Genomic DNA, 22,592 nt, shown 5'->3' on the forward strand with positions numbered 1-22,592 from the left:
AATTTTGTCCAAAGGGGACAACGCTGTAGTAGTATTGACTTTCTAAAACAATGCTAATTTTTCTGAAGAAGTATATTCATAGAAGGCAAATATGCAAATGCAGTTTGAACATAAACAGAGAAGTGAATGGTATTCAGTGCCATTAGCAAACTTAAAAATATTCAGTTTACATAAAAATAGAACAAATATAACTCAACTATTGTTGAGCATGCACTGTGTGTAGTATATGTGCATTTTGCGTGTGTGTGTGTGCGTGCGCGCGCACACAAGTGTGGAGGACAGATGTTGACGTCAAGTGTCTCCTTTGATCTCTCTCCAGCTTTACTTTGAACCCAGGGACCAGCAACCTGGCTAGTCTAGCTGGCCAGCTTGATTCCTTAAGACTACCGCACCTAACCAGCATTAACTGAGTGCTGGGGATCCGAACTCGGGTTCTCACGCTGGCATGATAACTGCTTTATCCACTAAGCCATCTCCCCTAACTCAATTTGTGAGGAGAGAACTCAGCTTCCTACACAGTGCCAGGCCCGTGATCCTCCTGTACACCACTGCTGACCTCCTCGAACCATGCGAGTCGGGGAGACAGGCACCCGCAGCCTGCCAGCTTTAGCTGGGGCCGCAGCTGACGTTCCAGCCATCTCTGCCTAAGATCACACCGCCCACGTCCCTATCCCTAAGCGTTTGCAGTCCCCACCTGCCAGTTTCCTACTTCTCTGCTCATCTCCGAGCCTCGCCTCCGCCTCACGTCCTCATGGTCTCTTGACACCCCCAGGATAAACACAGTCCTCTTTGTGTCTGCTGTAGGTTCCGCAATATTTTATTACTAATTTGACTTAACTCGCTGGCGTAACGCCTTTGAGAGCAGAACTGGTATTTTGTTTTCTTTGGTCGCATCCAGTGTCTGACATATAAAAAGGTCCTTAATGTGCTTTCAATTAATGTTTGTGAATTAATTACCATTCCTGACCTGTTCAATATAAGGTGATTACTACAGAGCCCTCTTTCTCACACTCCCGTCTACGAACCCTGGTCTGCCTGGTTTCGTTAAGGACGATCCCGAACATCATCTGGGACACATTAAAGCAGAACTCCTGTAAGCTTAAGCAAGCCCAGCCTAAGGGAAGGAAGTGGGGGGAGGGGCTGCCATCCGCATAGGTACCAGGACACCCGAGTTCTTGCCCTCTCCAGGGCTCTGGCTGGGGAAAGGGAACTTCAATTTTACCACTTCAGGTTAAGTGTCTAGATGAGCCCCTCCAAGTCTCTAGACGGGGCGGTTCTGATTCCTATGTAGTATACAGATTTAAATTCCAGGGACATGGAAAGGGCCAGCGTGGCCTTATATGGTGCTGACAGGGAAAAGCAGTGTCTAGTTGCTTGGGTCAAGAGCTATGGTGCCACAGAAGAAGCGCTGGTTCTGGGTCAAGCTAGCCCAGGACTTGCCTCATGAATTCTGGCAGCACAGTCCTTGTCTGAATTAGGGCCGGGGCTCCCACAGGCCCCTGTGTGGATCAAGGCAACCCCACAACCAGCCCCTTCTCCTCTCCTCTTCTCTTCTCTTCTTTTTCCTTTGTCAAACATTCCTTTGCTTAATGTCCATGGAGCAATGGCGCTGTGTTGTTAAGAGACTTGCAGAAGTTGGAGGTAGAAAAAAACTTTACAGGATAAGCTAAAAACATCAGGAAAAAAAAAAAAAACCCATCGTCTGGAATAAATGAGAGATTCCAACAGAGGTAGGCTTCAATGTTAGATTTCCAATTTCTGCTCAGTTGTTTACTAGCCAATTAACAGGGACAATTTACCAGTAAGCCTTGCTTGCATCAGTCAATGGGAACAACGGTTCTCTCACATACAAAATGCTTAGTTAGGTCAACTGCTATACCAAACATTAACTCACTTATCCTTCCTAGCCACCCTGTCATTGCCTCCGCCTTATAAAAGAGGAAACTGAGGCACAAAAAGATTAAATAACTTGTTTAGGAATCTTTAACTAGGGTTGGAAAGGTGGCTCTGTGGTTAAAGGCACTTATTGCAAAGGCCTGATGGCCAAGGTTTGATTTCCCAGGACCCACATAAAGCCAGATGTATAAAGTGGCACATGCACCTGGAGTTTGTCTGCAGTGGCAAGAGCCCCTGGTGCACCCATTCCCTCCCTCTCTCTACTTGCAAATAAATGATACATAAAGTATGTTTTAAAGAGAGTATATACTTTCTCCCTCCGTCAAATAAATAAAAATAAAGAGGCTTTAAAAAAAAATAAATGAAGGGGTGGAGAGACAGCTTAGTGGCTTAAGGCACTTTCCTGCAAAGTAAAAGGACCCAGGTTTGAAGCCTCAGGTCCCACATAAGCCAGATGCACAAGGTTGTGCATGCATCTGGAGTTTGTTTTTAGCATCTGGGAGCCCTGGTGTGCCCACTCTCTATCTGCCTCTCTCTCTCTCAAATAAAAAATTAAAGATGAAATACCCTGAGACACGGTCCCCCTTGCCACCCCATAGGGACTGGGCCTTTATGGCCCACAGTGGACGCCATGACACCACACGGGAGGCCCCCAGGGTGGCGAGGCTGGGGTGCAAGGATGGTGGCTGGAATGAGGGGATGGGTGAGTGTAACCTGCTGTATGTTACATAAAATAAAAATTTTAAAAAGGGTCACATCGAGGTGGAGTGGGGTTCAAGCCCTGGCAGCCTGGCTCCATGATGTGAACTTGGTCACTGCACCCTCTTCTTGGTTTTAATGAATTCCTGAGCACCCAGTGAGGGACAGCACTCCATGCACAGCAATCGGTGGAGCTGCCTAATGACCCGTTGAGATGGACACCATTCCTTCCAGGCGCCACATCAGGCAGCTTTGTCTAATTTATAATTGCAGCCGAATTAATTATCCTCAGCACATTCCGAGTGCAGATTTGATTGTCAAGTATGTTCCACGAAGCAGAGAACACCACTTATCTAATAATGATTACTGACTAAGGGGAAATAAATATAGCTTCATAAACAACCAATACCCAGGCGTGGAAACTCTCAACTCCACATGCTAGCTGGCTCAACCCGGTGTTTCCGATCACAGGCTCTCCCACTGAAGACGCTGGCTGCCCGGCTCCTCTGCTAAAGCAACAAAACCCACTGCTTCTTGGAGGAAGTGATCCTACGCAGGGTTGAGCGTCTCCTGTTTTGGAGCTGGACTTTGATTTGAATCCTGCTCTCCAATTCCAAGTTGTATGGTGATGTCACTCAGACTCTATGTTTCAGCAGCCTTGTGGGTACCTGCTTAAACAGCTGCAGCAAGGATTAAATGAGGCGGCAAACATGGTGCCCACCTCCCAGTGCAAAAAAAAGGGAGCTTTTCTGATTTACAATTACTATTTTTTAATTTTAAATATTTCACTTATTTATTCGATAGAGAGTGAAAGAAAGAGGCAGAAAGAGAGAATGGGTGCACCAGGGTCTTCTGTCACTGCAAATGAACTCCATACACACATGCTACTTTGTGCATCTGGCTTTACGTAGGCACTGGGGGATCAAACTTGGGTCATCAGGATTTGCAAACAAGTGCCTTTAACCACAGGAGCCACCTCTCCGGCCCTTGTTACATATTCTTCAACAAGTTACTAATCGGTCTGTGCCTCGGTTTCCACTTTTATAAGGCAGAGATAGGAAACAGTCAGAGTTGTAAGTACCTTACCTGCTAAGGCATCTCTCCAGCCCTACCATTACTATTTTTACTGTAGTGACCGTCACTAGTTTTCTGAATGTTTGCTTCATTGCAAATATTTGCTTGCATTACAAATTTCATTTGTATTCTGAAGACCATGCTCAGAAGTGATTTTCCTTATCCAATTTCAATCACATCATGATTCAAGAATGCATTAGTGCATAGGGCCTTTTCATACACAGTATCTAACATAATTCTCACCACACCCCTGGAGAGAAGGATAATCTCAGCCCCCAAACACTTCCCCATGGGTTAACAATCACAACTCGAATAGGACCAGTGTATGGCCCAAGTGCAAAGAACCCAAACTTAGTGGAGGCTTCAAGCCCCTGATAACCCACTTTCCTGTTTTAGTTTTTTTAATTTAATTTATTTACTTGAGAGAGAAAGAAGAGGCAGAGGGGGGGGGAGAATATGGGCATGCCGGGGCCTCCAGCCAATGCAAATGAACTCCAGACACATGTGCCACCTTGTGCATCTGGCTTATGTGGTTCCTGGGGAATCAAACCTGGGTCCTTAGGCTTCACAGGCAAGTGCTTAACCACTAAGCCATCTCTCCAGCCCGCACTATCTATGTTTTATTATGTTTTAATACTACTACTAAAGAGAAATTAATATCTCCTTTGCATGGATGTCTCTGTCCTGAATTTCCTCAAGAATTTCTCTCTACCTGGCCAGCCAGCAGTTTGTCCCCTAGCATCTGTAGCTTCTTCTCACCACCATTTATTACCTGTGACATTCTAGGGATCCTGGGCCACCCTGCTACCAGTGGTTTATAATCCATTCTGTTCTTAAACCCCTTATTAACCAAAGGGCCCTCAAGTGAGCCTGAGATCGTGTAACATGCTCCCATTGGTTGTCCCTCAAGTACCCTTTAAAATTAGCTCTTCTTATACAAGAACTATAGGCTTTACAATGCAAATGTATTTACCCATAACTGGTTCCTAACTTGACCATCTTTTGATTTTTAATATTTTATTTATTGGAGAGGGGGTCAGACAGCATTTGCTTCATTAACAATATTTGCTTTCAGGGTCTCTAGCCAGTGCAAAAAATGAACTCGACACAAGTGCCGACTTGTGCATCTGGCTTTCTGTGAGTACTGGGGAAGTGAACCAAGATCCTTAGGCTTTACAGGCAAGCCTCTTAACTGCTGAGCCATTTCTCCAGCCCACCAACTTTCTTAAATACCTGTTGAATAGTAATACCACCAGATGCTGGCTAAATTCTTCACGTGCTCACAGAAAAAATACTGTCAGAGATATACTGCTAATTGTTACAAAGCTAGCTCACTATAATTAAATGTATAAAGCAACTTCAGAGATTGGGAAGATGGCTCAGTGGTTAAGAGGGCTTCCTCGCAAAGCTGGTCAGCCAGGGTTCAATTCCCAAGCCACCAACGTAAGCTGGATGCTGCACAAACACCAGTGCCCCCCCACGCCCCGCCCAACAAGTATAAATAAATAAAAATTTTAAAAAACAAAGCAACTTCATTGTTCTCATGAATGCTTACTTTCAGGTCACATGAAGCTGCCCAAACTCTCCTTATAAACTCATCCTTTTTTGTCTCATTCTGACTACAGATTCCAGGCAGGCAGGCAGTGGGGTGAAGGCCTGCCAGGTCCTGTCTGAGCGGGCGACGGAGAACAACGCGGCTTGCACGAGCACTGCTCACAGACACAGCAGCGTGCAAATCCGAGTTTCCGTCCTCGGAACCACTGACCTTCCAAACCGCGAGGTACTCGTCAAGAACTGGGAAGTAATGCTATCAAACTACACACATGTGTGGAACTGATGAAAAATTAATGAATTAAAAAAAAGAATTGAGGGGGAAATTGCCAGGCGTTCCTTTGCCCATCTAAGCGGTTTTAAACAATAGATCGGGCGTTTGGACTCTAGATGGGAGGAAGTTCCGCTGGCTTCCAGCTCCCCAGCTCCGCGTTACGGAGACCAGACCTGCCATTAGCGCTGCGGCCAGGCTTCGGGGCTGAAGGTTACCCGAGGAGGGAGCGCCGCGGAGGACAATGGCCACGTGGGGAAGAGCTGCTGACGTAAGGAAATCGGGAAAGCATGTCTGCAGCCTCAGACTGGTGGGACCCTAAGCAGTTTCTAACAACTGGGCTGGCCCTTAGTGAACTCTGACAAAAAGTGGGGGTTCCTCAAATCCCCTAAGATTTTTAAGAATATTTTTAATTTTTATTTATTTGAGACAGACAGACAGACAGACAGAGAAAGAGGGACAGAGAGAGAGAGAGAGAGAGAATGGGCGCACCAGGGCCTCCATATACTGCAAATAACTCCAGATGCATGCGTCCCCTTGTGCATCTGGCTAACGTGGGTCCTGGGGGATCAAGCTTCGAACCAGGTCCTTAGGCTTCACAGGCAGGCGCTCAACTGCCAAGCCATCTCTCCAGCCTCCCCTAAGATTTTTTTTAAAAATATTTATTTACTTGAAAGAGACAGATAGAGTAGAGAGAGAATGGGCACACCAGGGCCTCCAGCCACTGCAAACGAACTCCAGATGCATTCACCACCTTGTGCATCTGGCTTATATGGTTACTGAGGAATCGAACCCGGATCCTTAGGTTTCACAGGCAAGCACCATAACTACTGAGCCATTTCTCCAGCCCACCCCTTAGATTTTTTTTAAACACATGCCCTGGTATCTCTCCTACAAGTGTCCCATGTGTCTTCACACATGTGTGGGGACACATTTGTGCTTACGGAGGACAAAGATTAACGCCAGGTGTCTCTCTTTATCACACGCCACCATATTTATTGTGACAAGGACTCTTGGTTGAACCCAGAACTCACTGAGCAAGCTAGCTGTCTTGCTCCAGGGATCCTCTGTCTCCCGAGCACTGGGGTTACAGGTGAGATGGCATGCAGCCTTTACATGGGTGCTGGGGGTCCAAACTCAGGGCCCCACATGTGTACAGCAAACACTTTAACAACTAAGTCTCTACGGCCTTTCCCTACAGCTCTGCTTTTTTTAAAAAAAAAAAAATATATATATGCATGCATGTATGTATGTATATACATATGTATGTATTTGCAGGCACAGAGAGAGAGAATGAGAAATGGTATGTCGGGGCCTCCTGCTGCTGCAAACAAGCTGGAGGCACATGCGCTGCCTTGTGTATCTGGCTTTAAATGAGTACCGAGGAATCAAGCCCAGGACTTCAGGTTTTGCCACGCACCATCTCCCCAGCCCACCTCTGCTTTTAAAAATGTGTATCCCCTTTCTAGTTCCCTGCCTCTTTCTTCCTTGGCAAATCTCATTTTTCTAACCATCAGGGCAGAGGTTTGATGATCTGGCTAATCCATGCTTCAGTCCATTATAAGTTTTCCAAGAAAACATTCACATTGTGAAGTAAAAATGACAGAGGGTGGGGCATGCACTGGGGAATGAAGTCTCCAGGCTTTTCTCTGGGCCGTTTGGTACCTGGACCCCAGGAGGCTGAAAAGAGGAAAACTGAGACGAAGAGCCCACAGCTCCTGTCTAGATCCCTCCCACACCTGGGCCTGTGTGGGGAATTCAGCATCCAAGCTATGGCACAAGTCCAGTAGAGATGCAATTATTTATTCAAATATTTTCCATCTGCAGTTTCTACAGATGGTCAATCATAGTAGTATATTTGTATCACAGTAACTCTTATAGAACACACATTTGCTGATTTTCTTTGGTATTTTGTTCTATGTGCAAACCTGTGAACGTTAGAGGATGTTCCTTTCCTTTCAGGGGTGGTTCACCTGTTTTTGAGACAAGGTTTCTCACTGGACTGCAGCTTATCAAGAGCTAGAATGGGGCTGGGGGGATGGCATAGTGGTTAAGACACTTGCCTGCAAAGCCCAAGGACCCAGGTTTGATTTCCCCAGGACCCACATAAACCAGATGCATAAGGTAGTGTGTGCATCTGGAGTTTGTTTACAGCAGCTGGAGGATCTGGTGTGCCCATTCTCTCTCCCTCCCTCTCTCTCTCTCTCTCAAATAAATAAATATAAATAAAAATTTTGAAATGCTTTGAAACAAGCTAGAATGCCTGGCCAGGGATCCGCCTGTCTCTACCTCCCCAGTGCTAGGATGACAAACACGCAGGTACCAGCACATCTGGCTTTTTGTTGGTGGTGGGTTTTTCGAGGCAGGGTCTCACACTAGCTCAGGCTGACCTGGAATTCACTATGGAGTCTCAGGGTGGCCTTGAACTCACGGTGATCCTCCTACCTCTGCCTCCTGAGTGCTGGGTTTAAAGGCATGCGCCATCACGCCCGGCTACATCTGGCATTTTTTATGCGGGTTCCAGGGATCAAGCTCAGGTCCTCGCGTTTGCAAGACAAGCAGTTCACTGACTGAGCTATTTCCCCAGTCCCTTCCTTTAAACGTGTTCTCCTTGGTTTCCTTTGCCAGTAACACTAGCCTACTTTGTTCTCTCTCTACCTGCGAACGGAACGAGACCTCTGCATCACCGCAAGAGCTGTAGCGATGCTCAGGTGTTATAACTGAGCCAGTCGGGTTGGTACTGCCCCCAGGTTTATGAGATGGGCTCACCCCTTGTTCACACCTGTTATTCAATGTACCACACACTGCTTTAATTATATGCCGGTCTTTCTTAGGCAGGCACAGTTCCCGCGGAGTCCTGCACACGCTAGAAATGCCTGACGGAAGAGAAGCACAGGCGTGCATGCACACAGGGCACACTGTCTAATAGCTACTATTGGTGCTAATTAATCCCAACTCTTCAAAACCTCTGTAATGAGCATCCCTTGGTACCTTGTTACAATCTCAAGGACCTGACTTCTGGGTTATCGCCACAGAGAACTTCAAGCAACTCCCCTTACCCTGAACATGTATACACAAATGCCCCTGTACTTAGAATGGGGTCATGCCCTGAAAACCCAAGGTCATACTACTCTTTAAAAAAATTTTTAAGGGGCTGGAGAGATGGCTTAGCAGTGAAGCACTTGCCTGTGAACCCTAAGGACCCCGGTTCGAGGCTCGGTTCCCCAGGTCCCATGTTGGCCAGATGCACAAGGGGGCGCACGCGTCTGGAGTTCGTCTGCAGTGGCTGGAAGCCCTGGCGCACCCATTCTCTCTCTCTCCCTCTCTCTGTCTTTCTCTCTGTGTCTGTCGCTCTCAAATAAATAAATAAATAATTTAAAAATTTTTTAAGGAACCCCTATAATTTATTTACTTATTTGACAGAAAAAGAGGCAGATAGAGAGAGAATGGGTGTGCCAGGGTCTCTAGCCACTGCAAACAAACTCCAGTGTGCATGGACCACTTTGTACATTTGGTTTTATGTGAGTACTGGGGAATCAAACCTGGGTCCTTTGGCTTTGCTGGCAAGTACCTTAAATGCAAAGTCATCTCTCCAGCTCCCCAATTTTTTTTTTTGTTGTTGTTGTTTTTTTGAGGTAGGGTCTCACTCTAGTCTAGGCTGACCTGGAATTAACTCTGGAGTCTCAGGGTGGCCTCAAACTCACAGCGATCCTCCTACCTCTGCCTCCCAAGTGCTGGGATTAAAGGTATGCGCCACCACACCCGGCACAAAATATTTTTATTTATTTATTTGCAACCGGAGAGCAATAGAGACAAATTACTCTTTAACCGAAAATGCACTCACATCTAACCTAACACCAAAGCTCAGATGCACACACCCTGCAGGGGGGACGTACCCCCTGCCCAGCCACATACACATCCTGCCTCACAGCAGAGTACCACGATCTGGGGCCCAACTTTCTCTGAGCGCACAGCATTTCTGCAGCAGCATGAAGGCACACTGGCTGTCCTGAGCATGAGGGCCAAGGAAATAAGCTGGAGGGTTTTCTCTGGAACACTGTTTCTTTTAAACTGAGATAATTACAGACTCACATGCATTTGTAGAACAAGAGAGATCAGCTAACCTTCCTACCACAATCGGAATACTGATGTTGAAACTTTCAAATACTAATAATCGGGATGGAAGGATGGCTCAACAGTTCAGATGCTTGCCTGCAAAGCCTAAGGACCTGGATTTGATTCCCTAGTACCCAAGTAAAGGCAGATGCACAAGGTGGCACATGTATCTAGAATTTGTCAGCAGTTGCTGGAGGCCCTGGCATACCCATTCTCTCTCCCTTTCTCTCTCCCTCTCTCTCTCTCTCATAGTCTCTGAAGCAAATAATCAATCAATAAATAAAAAGTATCTTTAAAAAGCCAAATATCTAAAAAAAATACTGATAATCTCTCCAGCATTGCTTGGACCTCCCAGCTATACCCATTCCCCCAAGCCCCACCTCTCCTTCACTGAGACAGTGATACATCTGTTCTCTACAGAAAGATGTTCTCTTCAAGGTAAAATCAGTCAAGATGTAATGGAGTGACAGAGGCAGCCAGAGTCAGGGCCCAGTCAATATGTGAAGAAGAGTTTAGGCACCTTTTAATGCCAAGCAACTGGAAGCCATTATGCTCTGAAAATGCCTAGAAAGGTATTACTTTTTTTAAATAAAATTTTTTGAAAATATATATTTTGTTTATTTATTTGAGAGAGGAAGTAAGTAAGTAAGTAAGTAAGGGGCAGAAAGAGAAAGACAGAATGGGTACACCAGGGCCTCTAACCACTGCAAATGAACTCCAGACACATGCACCACCTTGTGCATCTGGCTTTACGTGAGTACCGGGGAATCAAGCCTGGGTCCTAAGGCCTTGCAGGCAAGCAGCGCCTTAACCGCTGAGCCATTTCTCCAGCCTGAAAAGTTTCTTTAAAGATAAAAGTGGAAATTTCAGTCTTTTTGTTTTATTAGACAGGCTCATGCCATATATATGTATGTAATCCGGGATGGCCTTAAACACTTGCTCCTTCTACCTCAGCCTCCTAAGCACTGGGGTCATAAGGTGTGCAACAACACCTGGCAAAACCTCTGAATTTTAAAATCAGGTTCAATATGGCTTGTCAAGGTGATTAAGTTCAAAGTGCACAAAAGAATTTTTAAGAACTATATGAAAAAAAAAAAAACACCACATTTAAAAAGGCCAACAACTGGCAGGAAATCTCCATGAAGGTATTTTAATAGCAGCAGATAGCAACTGAATAAATGGCCTCCCTGATACCACAATTAGATGACTGACTAACCACGGTCAGCATTTACTTTGGTAGAAGAAGCAAGGCTACACTTAATCCAACCACTAATAAGTAGCCCTGACTGAAGGCTAGAGAAGTCCAAGCAAACAGCGTGCTACTTCAGCAATGGAATCGGCCTCAGAAACTCTGAGAACTTGTTTCCTGGAAGGGTCCACACATGAGCAGGCAGAGCAATTCCATGCCTGTTCTGAAGGATGCATTTTCTTCTGTAGCATTCAAAGTAGCATCTTTGCGCAACAGAGAGATTCCCTTCCCTCTCTGCACCCTCCACTCCACACTATAGTGGCTACAAGGCGCGTAAGTGTTTGGGGCTTTCCCCACAAGTATTTTGATACTATTTTATAAAATAAATGCAACAGGTTAAGAGAAAACTACAAGGATGTAAATGACTAAAATTATTTTTTGGTCAAAGAACTAGTCAAAGACCCTCAAGCACACAGTAAGAACATGTTCATTGCATCACATGAGAACAGAAAGTCATTCTCTTGTCCTTCCAAAGATACCTCATCACACGTGAATGCTTTGTGATCACCAGCAGATGGAAAAATCAGCAAGTCAATCTTATTATTTGTGTCAGAATACGCAAAATTCAAAAGCATCTTTTCCATGAGAGACGGCAGGGCTCACTGGCCTACTGGCTCATTAACATTAGTATTATTAGCATCATCAGCAATGCATGGCTCTGCCATGCGACCTCACATGTGGAATAGAAAAAGGTGAAATTCTTAGAGGAAGAGACAACTGCAGTTACCAGAAGCAGGCTGGGCAAAGGGGGAGAGGTGGTTCTAGTGGTCACTCGTACAGCATGCCAACCTTAGTTACAACTTACTGCTCATTTCAAAACTGCTAAGAATGGGTCTTAACTGCTTTCATTACCCCCGCCCCCAATGTGATCAACATGGGAGGTGATGTTTATGTTAATTAGCTTGATTTGATTCCACAATGAATACAGTTTTGGAAACATTGCACTGTATCCCATAAACACCATCATTATTTGTCCACGAAACACAAGTTCTAAGGTGGTACTGATGCTTGTAGTCTTTGGACCACAATTTGAAAACCATCACTATAAAGCTGGGCGTGGTGGCTCACGCTTTAATGCCAGCACTCAGAGGTGGAGGTTAGAGGGTCACTGTGATGCGAGGCGACCCTAAGATAAGATGTGAGTTCCAGGTCAGCCTCAAAAAACTAACAAAAGGAGGCTGAACATGACATTCGGAGCCTCAAGATACATATCCTGTTCTCTGTCTCCTCTTCATCAAGTTTTTCCTGTTAGAGCATGTCAGTTAGTAAGAGTAACAAAATCATGCCAGGAATGGCTTTACATTCTATCCTACATCAGCAGGGAAATGTCCAAAAAGAACATGATGGTTTCAGGGCACAGACGTACTAAAAGCTCACCTGCAGAAAGATACATGAATGACCAGTCAGGCTAAAAGAAGTGGTGTTTTCAGTTACAGCAAACATTTATTTGACTGTGCAAGCTGCTGAGAAAATACATCTCATGATACCTGCCCTATGGGGTTTTCTTTACTCACTATCTTGCAGAGAAAACAGAATAACTCTGGTGGAAAAAGAAACTTAGGGAGAAATTCAGGTGGCCACGGGGAAGGCAAAAATTCCCAGGGGGTACAAAGGCACAAGAAAGGCTGGGCTGGAGAGATGCCTTAGCAGTTAAGGCGTTTGCCTGCCATGGACCCAGGTTTGATTCCCCAGGACCCATGTAAGGCAGATGTACAAGATGCCTCTGGGTTTTGTTTGGAGCAGCTGAAGGCCCTGGCATGCCCATTCTCTCTCTCTCTCTCCCTGGCATGCCCATTCTCTTTCTTTCTCTTCACAAAAATATAAATGTAAAGTCAAACATGTTTGTTTAGATCGTGTTTGATCTAGTTCAGAAGTTTTCAGACACTGGTGTTATAGCTCTATTGACAGTGCCTGGTTGTTCCAGGACCAAAACCAGGGAATGGAGTCACGTGACTCCATGCCATCCATATATGGGAACCCTTAATCACCACTGGCTATTAAGCCAATCCGTCAACTAAAGTTATCCCAACTGACAAAATGACATACTTAAATGATTCAAATCTGCATCACATGTTCACTTCGGCAGCACATATAGTAAAATTGGGAAAACCCAGGGAAGATTAGCGTGGCCCCTGTGCAAGGATGACGCACAAATTCGTGAAGCTTTACATTTAAAAAAAAACCCATTCAATCACTTCCCAACTGATCCAACTGTCTACATGTGGATTCTAACTTGAAGACAAAAACAAACAAACAAAAAAAACCCACACACAAACTGAAAGTACAGTTGTCTTTATCCCTCTGCTAGGGTCCCCTAATCTATGGAAGCTCCAGTCTCTTAGAAAACAGCACAATATTTACACCAAACCTGGGCACGCCTGCCTTACACTTTAAGTCATTTCTGAATTACTTACAAGGCCTGGCATGATATGCACTGCAACAGACACGGTTGTTATCGTCTACTGTTTGGAGACCGGGGAGAAAAAAGCCCATTTATGTTCCATAAAGACTCAATTTCTTTTCTGAATATTTTTGATCTCCAGGTGATTCTATCTGTGGATACACAGATGTAAGAGGCCGGTTCTACATCCTTCACTGTGCCCCCTACAAATGCTGTCCATGTCAAAACAAGGAGCATCTTATCAGGGAACAGTACCAAATGATTTCCCAGCAGAACTTAATCCCTTCATATTCCCCACACAGACCATGCCATAGCAAACTTCCACCAAAGATGATAAAAAGCACATCTTTAATCCCAGCACTTGGGAGGCAGAGGTAGGAGGATCACCGTGAGTTTGAGGCCAGCCTGGGACTACACAGTGAATTCCTGGTCAGCCTGGGCTAGAGCCAGTCCCTACCTCAAAAAACCACACACACACACACACACAAATTAGTAGTATTAGTGCTATAATGAAATTTCCATATCCTACTCATTGGAAATAGCGATACTTGGTCAGTTGTGAAATTCTCCAGGGCTGCTATGTTTTGGATTAGAATGTACCACCAAGTGCCCGTATGTCACCGTGTCACTACTGGAAGGTGGTAAAAACTTCAAGGGGCAGAGCTTAGTGGCTTTCCCAACCACCGGGGCATGCCTTCTCAGAACAACAGGACTCTAGCGACTTCCTCTTTTGAGGTGAGTTTTGGTCCACAGTGCATCCTACACTATGATGTTCTGCCTTGGCTGTGCCCAAAAGCAATGGCACCAAAGGACCCTGGACAGACATAAGCCAGACCAGGCATGGTGGCACACACCTTTAATCCCAGCACTCAGGAAGCAAAGGTAGGAGGATCACTGAGTTCAAGGCCAACCTGGGACTACAGAATGAGTTCAGGTTAGCCTGAGCTACAGTGAGACCATACCTCAGAAAAAAACAAACGCACGCCAGCCAAAGTAAACCTTTTCCTCTTTATAAGGCAGTTATCTTGAATATTTGCCACAGGGACAGAATGCCGACTGACATAGCAGCTAGGCGCTTTCTTTCTCTCTCTCTTGTTCACACATGCACACGCAAAATTTCCCAATATATTGGAATTGCAACTAAAATCAAGAGCTTTGGTTGCGGTTTGAACAAGAACCACCAGCACATAAAAACCACAGGGAGCCGGGCGTGGTGGCGCGCACCTTTCATCCCAGCACTCGGGAGGCAGAGATAGGAGGATCACCGGGAGTTCGAGGCCACCCTGAGACTCCATAGTGAATTCCAGGTCAGCCTGGGCTACAGTGAAAACCTACTTTGAAGCCACACACACAAAAAAAGAAATAAATAGGTAAAACCCAAGCAGGCCTGACTTACCGGGGCTTTCTACTCGCTTATAATGGTAGGGGTTGATGCAAACCTCCTTCTGCTTGGAGCCAAAAGGAAACTCGCAGCATTCCAGTGGTTTGAGTTCGTGGTGGCTCTGCAGGTCGGGCCAGCGCCACACGCGGCAGTAGATGACGTGGGGCAGTCCCTTCCGGTGGGAGACCTGCAGCCTGCCATCCAGGGAGCGGGGAATGGTGACGCAGTTGCTCGGCTGCCCCGGGCAGCTCAGGGCCTTTTCCAGTTCCTCCATGGCCCCTTTCTTTTTCTTCAGTTTTTTCACCAAGGCATCGACAGCTTTCTCGGCCCATTTCTCTTCTTCGTCGCCCTGCTTCCACCCCAGAAGTCTCTTCACGGCCGGGCTTGTGAAGGAGAACAAGCTGGTCACGTTCATAGTGGCGGATCTGGCTCCGGGGTGACGCAGCTCCCCGGCTCGGGCAAAGTGGGGGACGTCTCTGCAAGGGACGGGGCAGCGGCAAAGACGACGGCTTATTTACGCAGAGTTTCCTCTGCGGTCATCGAAAGGAGACAAGATCATTCCTCGTGATCTGAAGGGAAGCCCAAATTCAGTGCCTACAAAAGAAAACGGGGAGGAAAAAATTGTGAAAACTCACCCCCCAATACACACGATTGCTTAATTAATTATGACGCATCAGGTGACTATTTTAAATTCTTTCATGTCCAGATGGTCCCTAATTTAAGATGGTTCAATTTGACAATTTTGTGCCTGCACAAAGGGTTTAACTGGGGTGTAACTGCGTGCTAGGTTGAAGGGCAGGTGCCCTAACCATGCCACGAGCCCTACCATTCATACAGTGACACCCAGGCCCCAGGGTGACTGGTTTGGACATAGAGTCTCTTAGGAGGTAACCAGGGTTCAATTAGATGAAAAGGGTGGGGCCCTAACCCAACAAGGTTAGTGGTCTCACAAGAGGAAGAGAGATCCCCACATGGGCATCCATGGAGAAGGGTCATGGGAGAGGACAGCAGAGCAAGCAGAGCTATCCATTCACACAAAAGACAACTTTGAGATGAAGAGTTAAACACAATTTCAAACGTATCCACAGGGGGCAGTCTCAATGCACACAAAGCAAAAACTGAAAGAACCGAAACACGTAGTCAAACCCACAATCGTAGTGGGAGAATAAGATACTGATAAATTAAGTCCACAGATATAGAAAAGCAACATGTAAGAACTTAAGTTCACATACATAGATCACTGAGCTCAGTAACTATAGAATATATATCTTCAAACACACATTGACTACTTATCCAAACTGACCATATATAAAGCAAATTTCAACATGTAATGAAGGTGTAAAATCATAAGGAACATAGAAGCCTTTGCTCTTAGTATAACTAAGAAAACAACAATAATATTGTTATTGGAAACAACCACTTTTTAGTGCATGTATCAAAGGAAAAAATCAGAGTGAAGACAAAGTATTTTTAACTGAATGATTGTATAAATATTACATCAAAATAGTAAGACGTGGCTTAAGCCATAATGAAAGAAAAATTTATAGCTGAGATGAATTTATAAGAAAAGGGCTAAGAACTAGCTAATGTTTTCTCAGTCTACCCAAAGAGGGGAAAGGAACTGTAAGTTAAACTCAAAGAAAATACAAGAAAATGAGACTCTTTCTCACAAAGTATACTAGAGAAAAACCTATAAAGTCAAAATTGGTTGTTTGCAAATGTTAATAAAGTTGCATAAACCTTTAGCAAGACTGATCAATAAAAAAATAAAGAGAAGGTACAAATTTCCAGTATTAAGTAAAATGGAGGGAAACTCCCTGACATTCAAATTAAGAAGACAACCACTCCTGACAGTTGAATGAGGGCCACACTGGGAAAACTGACATTCCCATCTCCCTCCCTGGAGAACACTCCATTGTTTTTTGCCCCTATCTTTGCAGCCTCGCACAGTACCTGGTAGAGGGCAGATTCTCAGTAAATGTTTGATGAAGGACCTGGCTCAGGGAGCCAGTCAGATCAAAGGGTCGTTTATTCCACAAGTTCTAAGTTCCTCCATGTGTGAAGGCTCAACTTTGAAGATTGGTTGTTTGCTGACAAGCTTCATCCACCCAAGTTTACTAGTTATTTCGAAGGTTTCATTGAACAGAAACGGAAAGAGAAAACAAAACTACCCCCTTATCAAGGCACACTTGGTCAGCGTGTACCTACGGATATGGTAATTTGCTTTTTGGTAAAGGTCAGATTTTCGGAACAGGAAAGACAACTTCTTTTTTTATTTTTTTTTTTTAATTTTTATTTATTTATTTATTTATTTGAGAGCGACAGACACAGAGAGAAAGACAGATAGAGGGAGAGAGAGAGAATGGGCGCGCCAGGGCTTCCAGCCTCTGCAAACGAACTCCAGACGCGTGCGCCCCCTTGTGCATCTGGCTAACATGGGACCTGGGGAACCGAGCCTCGAACCGGGGTCCTTAGGCTTCACAGGCAAGCACTTAACCGCTAAGCCATCTCTCCAGCCCGAAAGACAACTTCTTGCTAACCCTCCAGTCACCACTCTTCCTGCCCTGCATGTCTCTCTCTCATACTTCCAAAACAACTCTGTTATTACTCTAACTTGTGGTCGTCAAATAGAACCAATACGCTGATCTCACAATCAATGTTTCAAACCTTGATGTGAGCCTGCAATCAAGGGGCAGTGTGTTGGGGCCATGGTGGCTCTTATTTCCCATACGGAAGCAAGCTGTACTAAGCCTGACCCTGGGCTGGACAGGGAGGCCTTGGTAAAGACAACCAGGATTTGGAATGAACAGCTAACTCCCACAGAGCAAATGGCTAACCCGATGCCAGCCCTAAAGGCCCGAGCTACAATGTCTTCTGTGAGCCCACCTCCAGGACCTCAGCCAGAAAGAATGCTGGCAAAGTACCAAGGTCCAGGGTGGGCACAGCATTATCTACTATAATGCAATGAGATAAATGCTACCTAACAGCTGGCAACGACTGAATGGGATGGGTGTGTGTGCCCACGCCCCAAACGCATGGTGGGCTCCCAAGTCTTGTGGTGGCACCTCTGGGTGTCACGAGGACACGGCCCTCACGGACAGACCCCTCCGAGTTTGTCCTCTTCTGGTGAGGCTGCAGTGAGAAGCAGCAGCTAGGAGGAAGTGAGGCTTCATCTCATGACCTTGGCCTCCACAGCCTCAAGAACCACGAAAAACAACTTTCTATTGCTTATAAACCACGAGGCTACAGCACCATGCTCCGGCGGTCCAAATGGGCAAAGTCAAGTATAAACGCTGCATGTAAAAGAGAGGAAAGGAGCGAATGATTAATTCCAGGGCTTTCGGGACATTTTTCCAAAGAGGAAATATCAAGACAGGCCTTAAGGGATATGTAGACTTTTACAAAAGCAACAGAGCTAACTCCCTTGAGTCTTGGCTACATGACAGCCACTTTAACAAGCTGTCTGAAGGAAAATTCATGCTCCTCCTCCTAGTGCTGAAGAAGTGAGTACTGAAAAGTTAAATGTCCTCTTCTGAGCTGAGCTACCTAGTGGTGAGGCCAAGGTTTGAACCCATTTTGTGTAAGTCTAGAGCTTGGAATTTTAAACCTCTGTTCTGAACTGCTAATGACACAGGCTCAGCCTGTATGAAGATGATCCAGGGCTGCCAAGGAGCTCGGGGCAAGGCTGTGAGGGAAGGGCCATGACACATGGGCCCTGTGCAGAAATGGAAGGCTTTCATCAAAGCCTGATGGGACGGTACCTATGATTCAGAAACATGGCTGAGGCACTATATTCAGTGAAAGAAGACCTCTCCACACAGGGGGACAGAAAGAGAGAGAGAGACCGACCACCTCCAAACACTGCAAGGGCTATTTGAGTACTACACATTTTGAAGACACTCACAAAACGTTAAAGTAGAAAGATCACAAGCCTTGACATGTAAGCATGACAGACGAAACAAAACATAGGGGCTGGAGAGATGGCTCAGTGGTTGAGGCACTTGCCTGCAAAGCCTAATGACCCAGGTTCAATTCCCCAGTGCCCATGTAAAGCCAGATGCAAAGTGGCGCATGTATCTGGAGTTCATTTGCTATGGCTAGAGGCCTTAGCACTCTCTGTCTCTTTATCTCTGTGCTTGCAAATAAATAAAAATAAAAATATTATGGGACTAGAGGGATGGCTTAGCAGTTAAAGTGTTTGCCTGCAAAGCCAAAGGATCCCGGTTCGATTCCCCAGGACCCACATAAGCCAGATGAACAAGGGGGCACACGCATCTGGAGTTCATTGGCAGTGGCTGGAGGCCCTGGTGCACGTGTGTGTGCGCATGCACACACACACACACTCTCTCTCTCTCTCTCTCTCTCTCTCTCTCTCAAATAAATAAATAAAATATTTTAAAAATATTTTTAAGCAAAACACAGGATTGAGAACTAATTTTTGTCTATGTGGGTTAAGCCTCTTTTATTCTTTTTTTTTAAATTTTTTTGTTCATTTATTTATTTATTTATTTGAGAGTGACAGAGAGAGAAAGAGGCAGATAGAGAGAGACAGACAGAGGGAGAGAGAGAGAGAATGAGCACGCCAGGGCCTCCAGCCACTGCAAACGAACTCCAGACGCATGCGCCCCCTTGTGCATCTGGCTAACATGGGTCCTGGAGAATCAAGCCTCGAACCGGGGTCCTTAGGCTTCACAGGCAAGCGTTTAACCACTAAGCCATCTCTCCAGCCCTTAAGCCTCTTTTCTATACAAGTATATAACCCATCTCATGTAAGGCACACAAATGAGTTCACAATAGCAAGACAACTAGTTGTTGCTTTTTTTTTTCTTTTCTGCCCCTTTTTGTACTTCCTGCCTTAGTTTATGTCAAAAGCTAAGTGGCCTTATCAGTTTAAAGTGCAAAATAAAAACACGAGTCAGCAAACAGAGATTTCCTTCCCTCTTGTCCAAATACAAACATTTTACAGTGCCCCAATAAAAGTAAAAAAAAAAAAAAAAAAAAAAAAACCCTTAGCCAGCCTTAAAAATTATGAGGAGCATTGTTTTAGCTACTTCACTTTTAGAAATTTACCCTAAAGGAACATTCTAAACTGGAAAAGGAAAGGGAAGAATGTTTCACACAAAGATTTTTATCAGAGAACTACATAACAAGAAAGAGAAGCAGCTAATAGTTGGAAAATGGTTAACCATGCACATCCACCGACAGGAACAGAACGCCTAACCTGCGCTCACAAAACCTGCTGAAAACCTGGACAAAACAAAGCCAAAGAAGAAAGAGCATACGGGATGAATAACTATGTAAATATACCAAAATGTCCATAGAAACTCTGAGCAAGGAGTCTCTCTCCTACTTTCTAAACCTTCTTTAAATTATAAAAACACAACCAGGTATGGTGGTACATGCCTTTCATCCCAGCAGAGGCTGAGGGAGGAGAACTACCTTGAGTCTGAGGCCAGCCTGGGCTATAGCAGTAGGACCCTGTCTCAAAAATAAGCAAATAAACAAAAAATAAATAACTTGTAAAAATTTAATTATTGGGGCTCGGGAGGGGAGTCAGAGGCTGGAGGTGTATACAGAGCCTTTCAGCCTGGGTTCAACCCCAACCACCCACATAAAGCCGGATGGGCATTTGTTTGCAAAAGCAAGAGACCCTGGCATGCATGCATACACACACACACACACACACACACACACCTTTTTAATTAAAAAATATAATTAAGCAAAATATAAAGCAAAAAAGTTTTCAAAGCCTTCCTGATCCAACAACAAACAAACATAACAACAAGAAAAATACTTCAAAAATGAATTCATGCTTTCAAGCCCCAACAAGCACAGTTGACTTAAAAGTCAGGTGGGAGGGCTGGAGAGATGGCTTAAGGCGCTTGCCTGCAAAACCAAAGGACCCCGGTTCAATTCTCTAGGACCCACGTAAGCCAGATGTATAAGAGGGCACATGCACCTGGAGTTCGTTTGCAGTGGCTGGAGGCCTTGGCATGCCCAGTCTCTTTCTCCTACCTCTCTCATAAATAAATAAATAAGTAAAATATATTTTTTTAAAAGTTGTAGGTTGGAGTTACAGTGCAACCAGGCTCTGGAAGTGATCAAAGTGTAGCTTTAAAGCAGAGTTCTCAGGACTGGAGAGATGGCTCAGCAGTTGAGGCGCTTGCCCGCGAAGCCTAATAACCAGGGTTAGAATTCCCAGCACCCGCATAAAGCCAGATATACAAAGTGGCGCATGCATCTGGAGTTTGTCTGCAGTGGTCGAAGGTCCCTCCCTCCCCCACCCCATCTGCTTGCTTATAAATATTTTTTTTAATTATTTATTTATTTATTTGAGAGCGACAGACACAGAGAGAAAGACAGATAGAGGGAGAGAGAGGGAATGGGCGCGCCAGGGCTTCCAGCCTCTGCAAACGAACTCCAGACGCGTGCGCCCCCTTGTGCATCTGGCTAACGTGGGACCTGGGGAACCGAGCCTCGAACCGGGGTCCTTAGGCTTCACAGGCAAGCACTTAACCGCTAAGCCATCTCTCCAGCCCTAAATAATTTTTTTTTTAAAAAAGAAGGTTCTCAATTCAGAAGTTTTTCTTCTCAGCCTCACCCCTGGGAAGTATTTTGATTAATACTACCAGAAGCCAAGTGTGACATTATAATATTCATCTTTAAATGGCTAGTTAATTTTGAAACTTATGTGGTGTTTCTTACTGTTAAAAACACATTTAAAAACCTTTTAAATCTTCTTAATTGCTGTGTAACTTGCTTTATATTTAAAGGAAACTGAATTAGTCACTTACACAACAATAGACATTTTCTTCATCCTGGCCTCCTCTAGTAAATAAACATGTAACAATCCAGTGGTGTGAATATAAACTCTCTGTCCCTCAATACCTTATGGACCTCAGATTCCCACAGGAAGTTTTAAAACAAGATCATGCTAACTTGGGTTGAGAGATACAGTTGGCCCCTCCTCATATCCATGGGATGCAATCAACAGCTGATAAAAGCCACCTTTAAGAAAATGCCTCTGAGGCTGGGGAGATTGGCCAGGAAAGTGCCTGTCTTGGAAGCTTGATGGTCTGAGTTTGAGCCCCAGACCCATGCTTTAAAAAAACACAAAGCCAGGCATGGTGGCATGTCTGCAGTGTCAGCACTAGGAAGGCAGACAAGGGGGGACCCCTGGGGCTTGCTAGCTAGCCTATTTGGTGAGCTCCAAACCAGTGCCATCTACTATCTCATGCGATCTCAAAACAAGGACAGGACCTGAGGCTCTGTCCTCTGGTGTCCACACACAGTAGGCTCACATAGTACAGACACGAGACCACGAATATGTGCACACACATACCCACAAAAATGTGCGTGTACACAGCATGTACACTTTCCCTGATGATACAACATGGCTGCATGCAGAGCATTTATACCCAACTAGGTCCCTGAAGTCATCACAGATGACGGAAAGTCAGAGAAAAAGATGGCTGTGGCCCCATGCCATTTTATAGGATGGATGTGAGCACCTGCAGGTTCTGGTACTCTTAATGATGCTGGAGCCAATGCCCCAAATGGATGTAAAGGGATAATTCGGCCTTTAAGCAGACGACAGACAAAACCTGCCGCTGTTCCAGCCCTGAAGCAGAGGCTGCTTGACCGCTCTCAACACTGGTGTGAAAACCAGTGGGCTAGACAAAACGATTCCATTCAGTACTGAGGGGACAATGAATCAGTATGACAAGCAGAGTATGGACCCCAGAAAGTGACCAAGGGGTGAGGTGAATCATAGTACCTCAAAAAAGGCAATGAACAGAAGATAAATTTGTCTGCTGCCCATGGAGCAAGATGCACACGTGCACACTTGCACATACATGCACACTCGCACACACATGCCCACAGGTACACACATGTACGTACTTCCATTCCTTGGCTCATTACTCCGTCTTAACTAATGGCAAAATATCATGGC

At 45.2% G+C, this 22,592-nt stretch overlaps 1 protein-coding gene and 1 non-coding gene across 3 annotated transcripts in view; one reads left to right on the plus strand and one right to left on the minus strand.

The window, feature by feature from the left end:
* Smad1 (SMAD family member 1) overlaps nucleotides 1-22,592 on the minus strand; it is an 84,557-nt gene that overhangs the window by 35,225 nt on the left and 26,740 nt on the right. For both annotated transcript variants that reach the window (XM_045131661.1, XM_045131662.1), the window contains exon 2: nucleotides 14,654-15,232. In XM_045131661.1, coding sequence (XP_044987596.1) covers nucleotides 14,654-15,053 — 400 coding nt within the window. In that variant the 5' untranslated portion in view covers nucleotides 15,054-15,232. The remainder of the gene's footprint in view (nucleotides 1-14,653; nucleotides 15,233-22,592) is intronic.
* LOC123453871 lies at nucleotides 12,929-13,033 on the plus strand. The gene has a single exon (XR_006633047.1). It is a non-coding gene; the product is annotated as a U6 spliceosomal RNA (small nuclear RNA).

This window comes from Jaculus jaculus, chromosome 12 (assembly GCF_020740685.1).
Source record: "Jaculus jaculus isolate mJacJac1 chromosome 12, mJacJac1.mat.Y.cur, whole genome shotgun sequence".
In the NCBI taxonomy this organism is placed as follows: Eukaryota; Metazoa; Chordata; class Mammalia; order Rodentia; family Dipodidae; genus Jaculus; species Jaculus jaculus.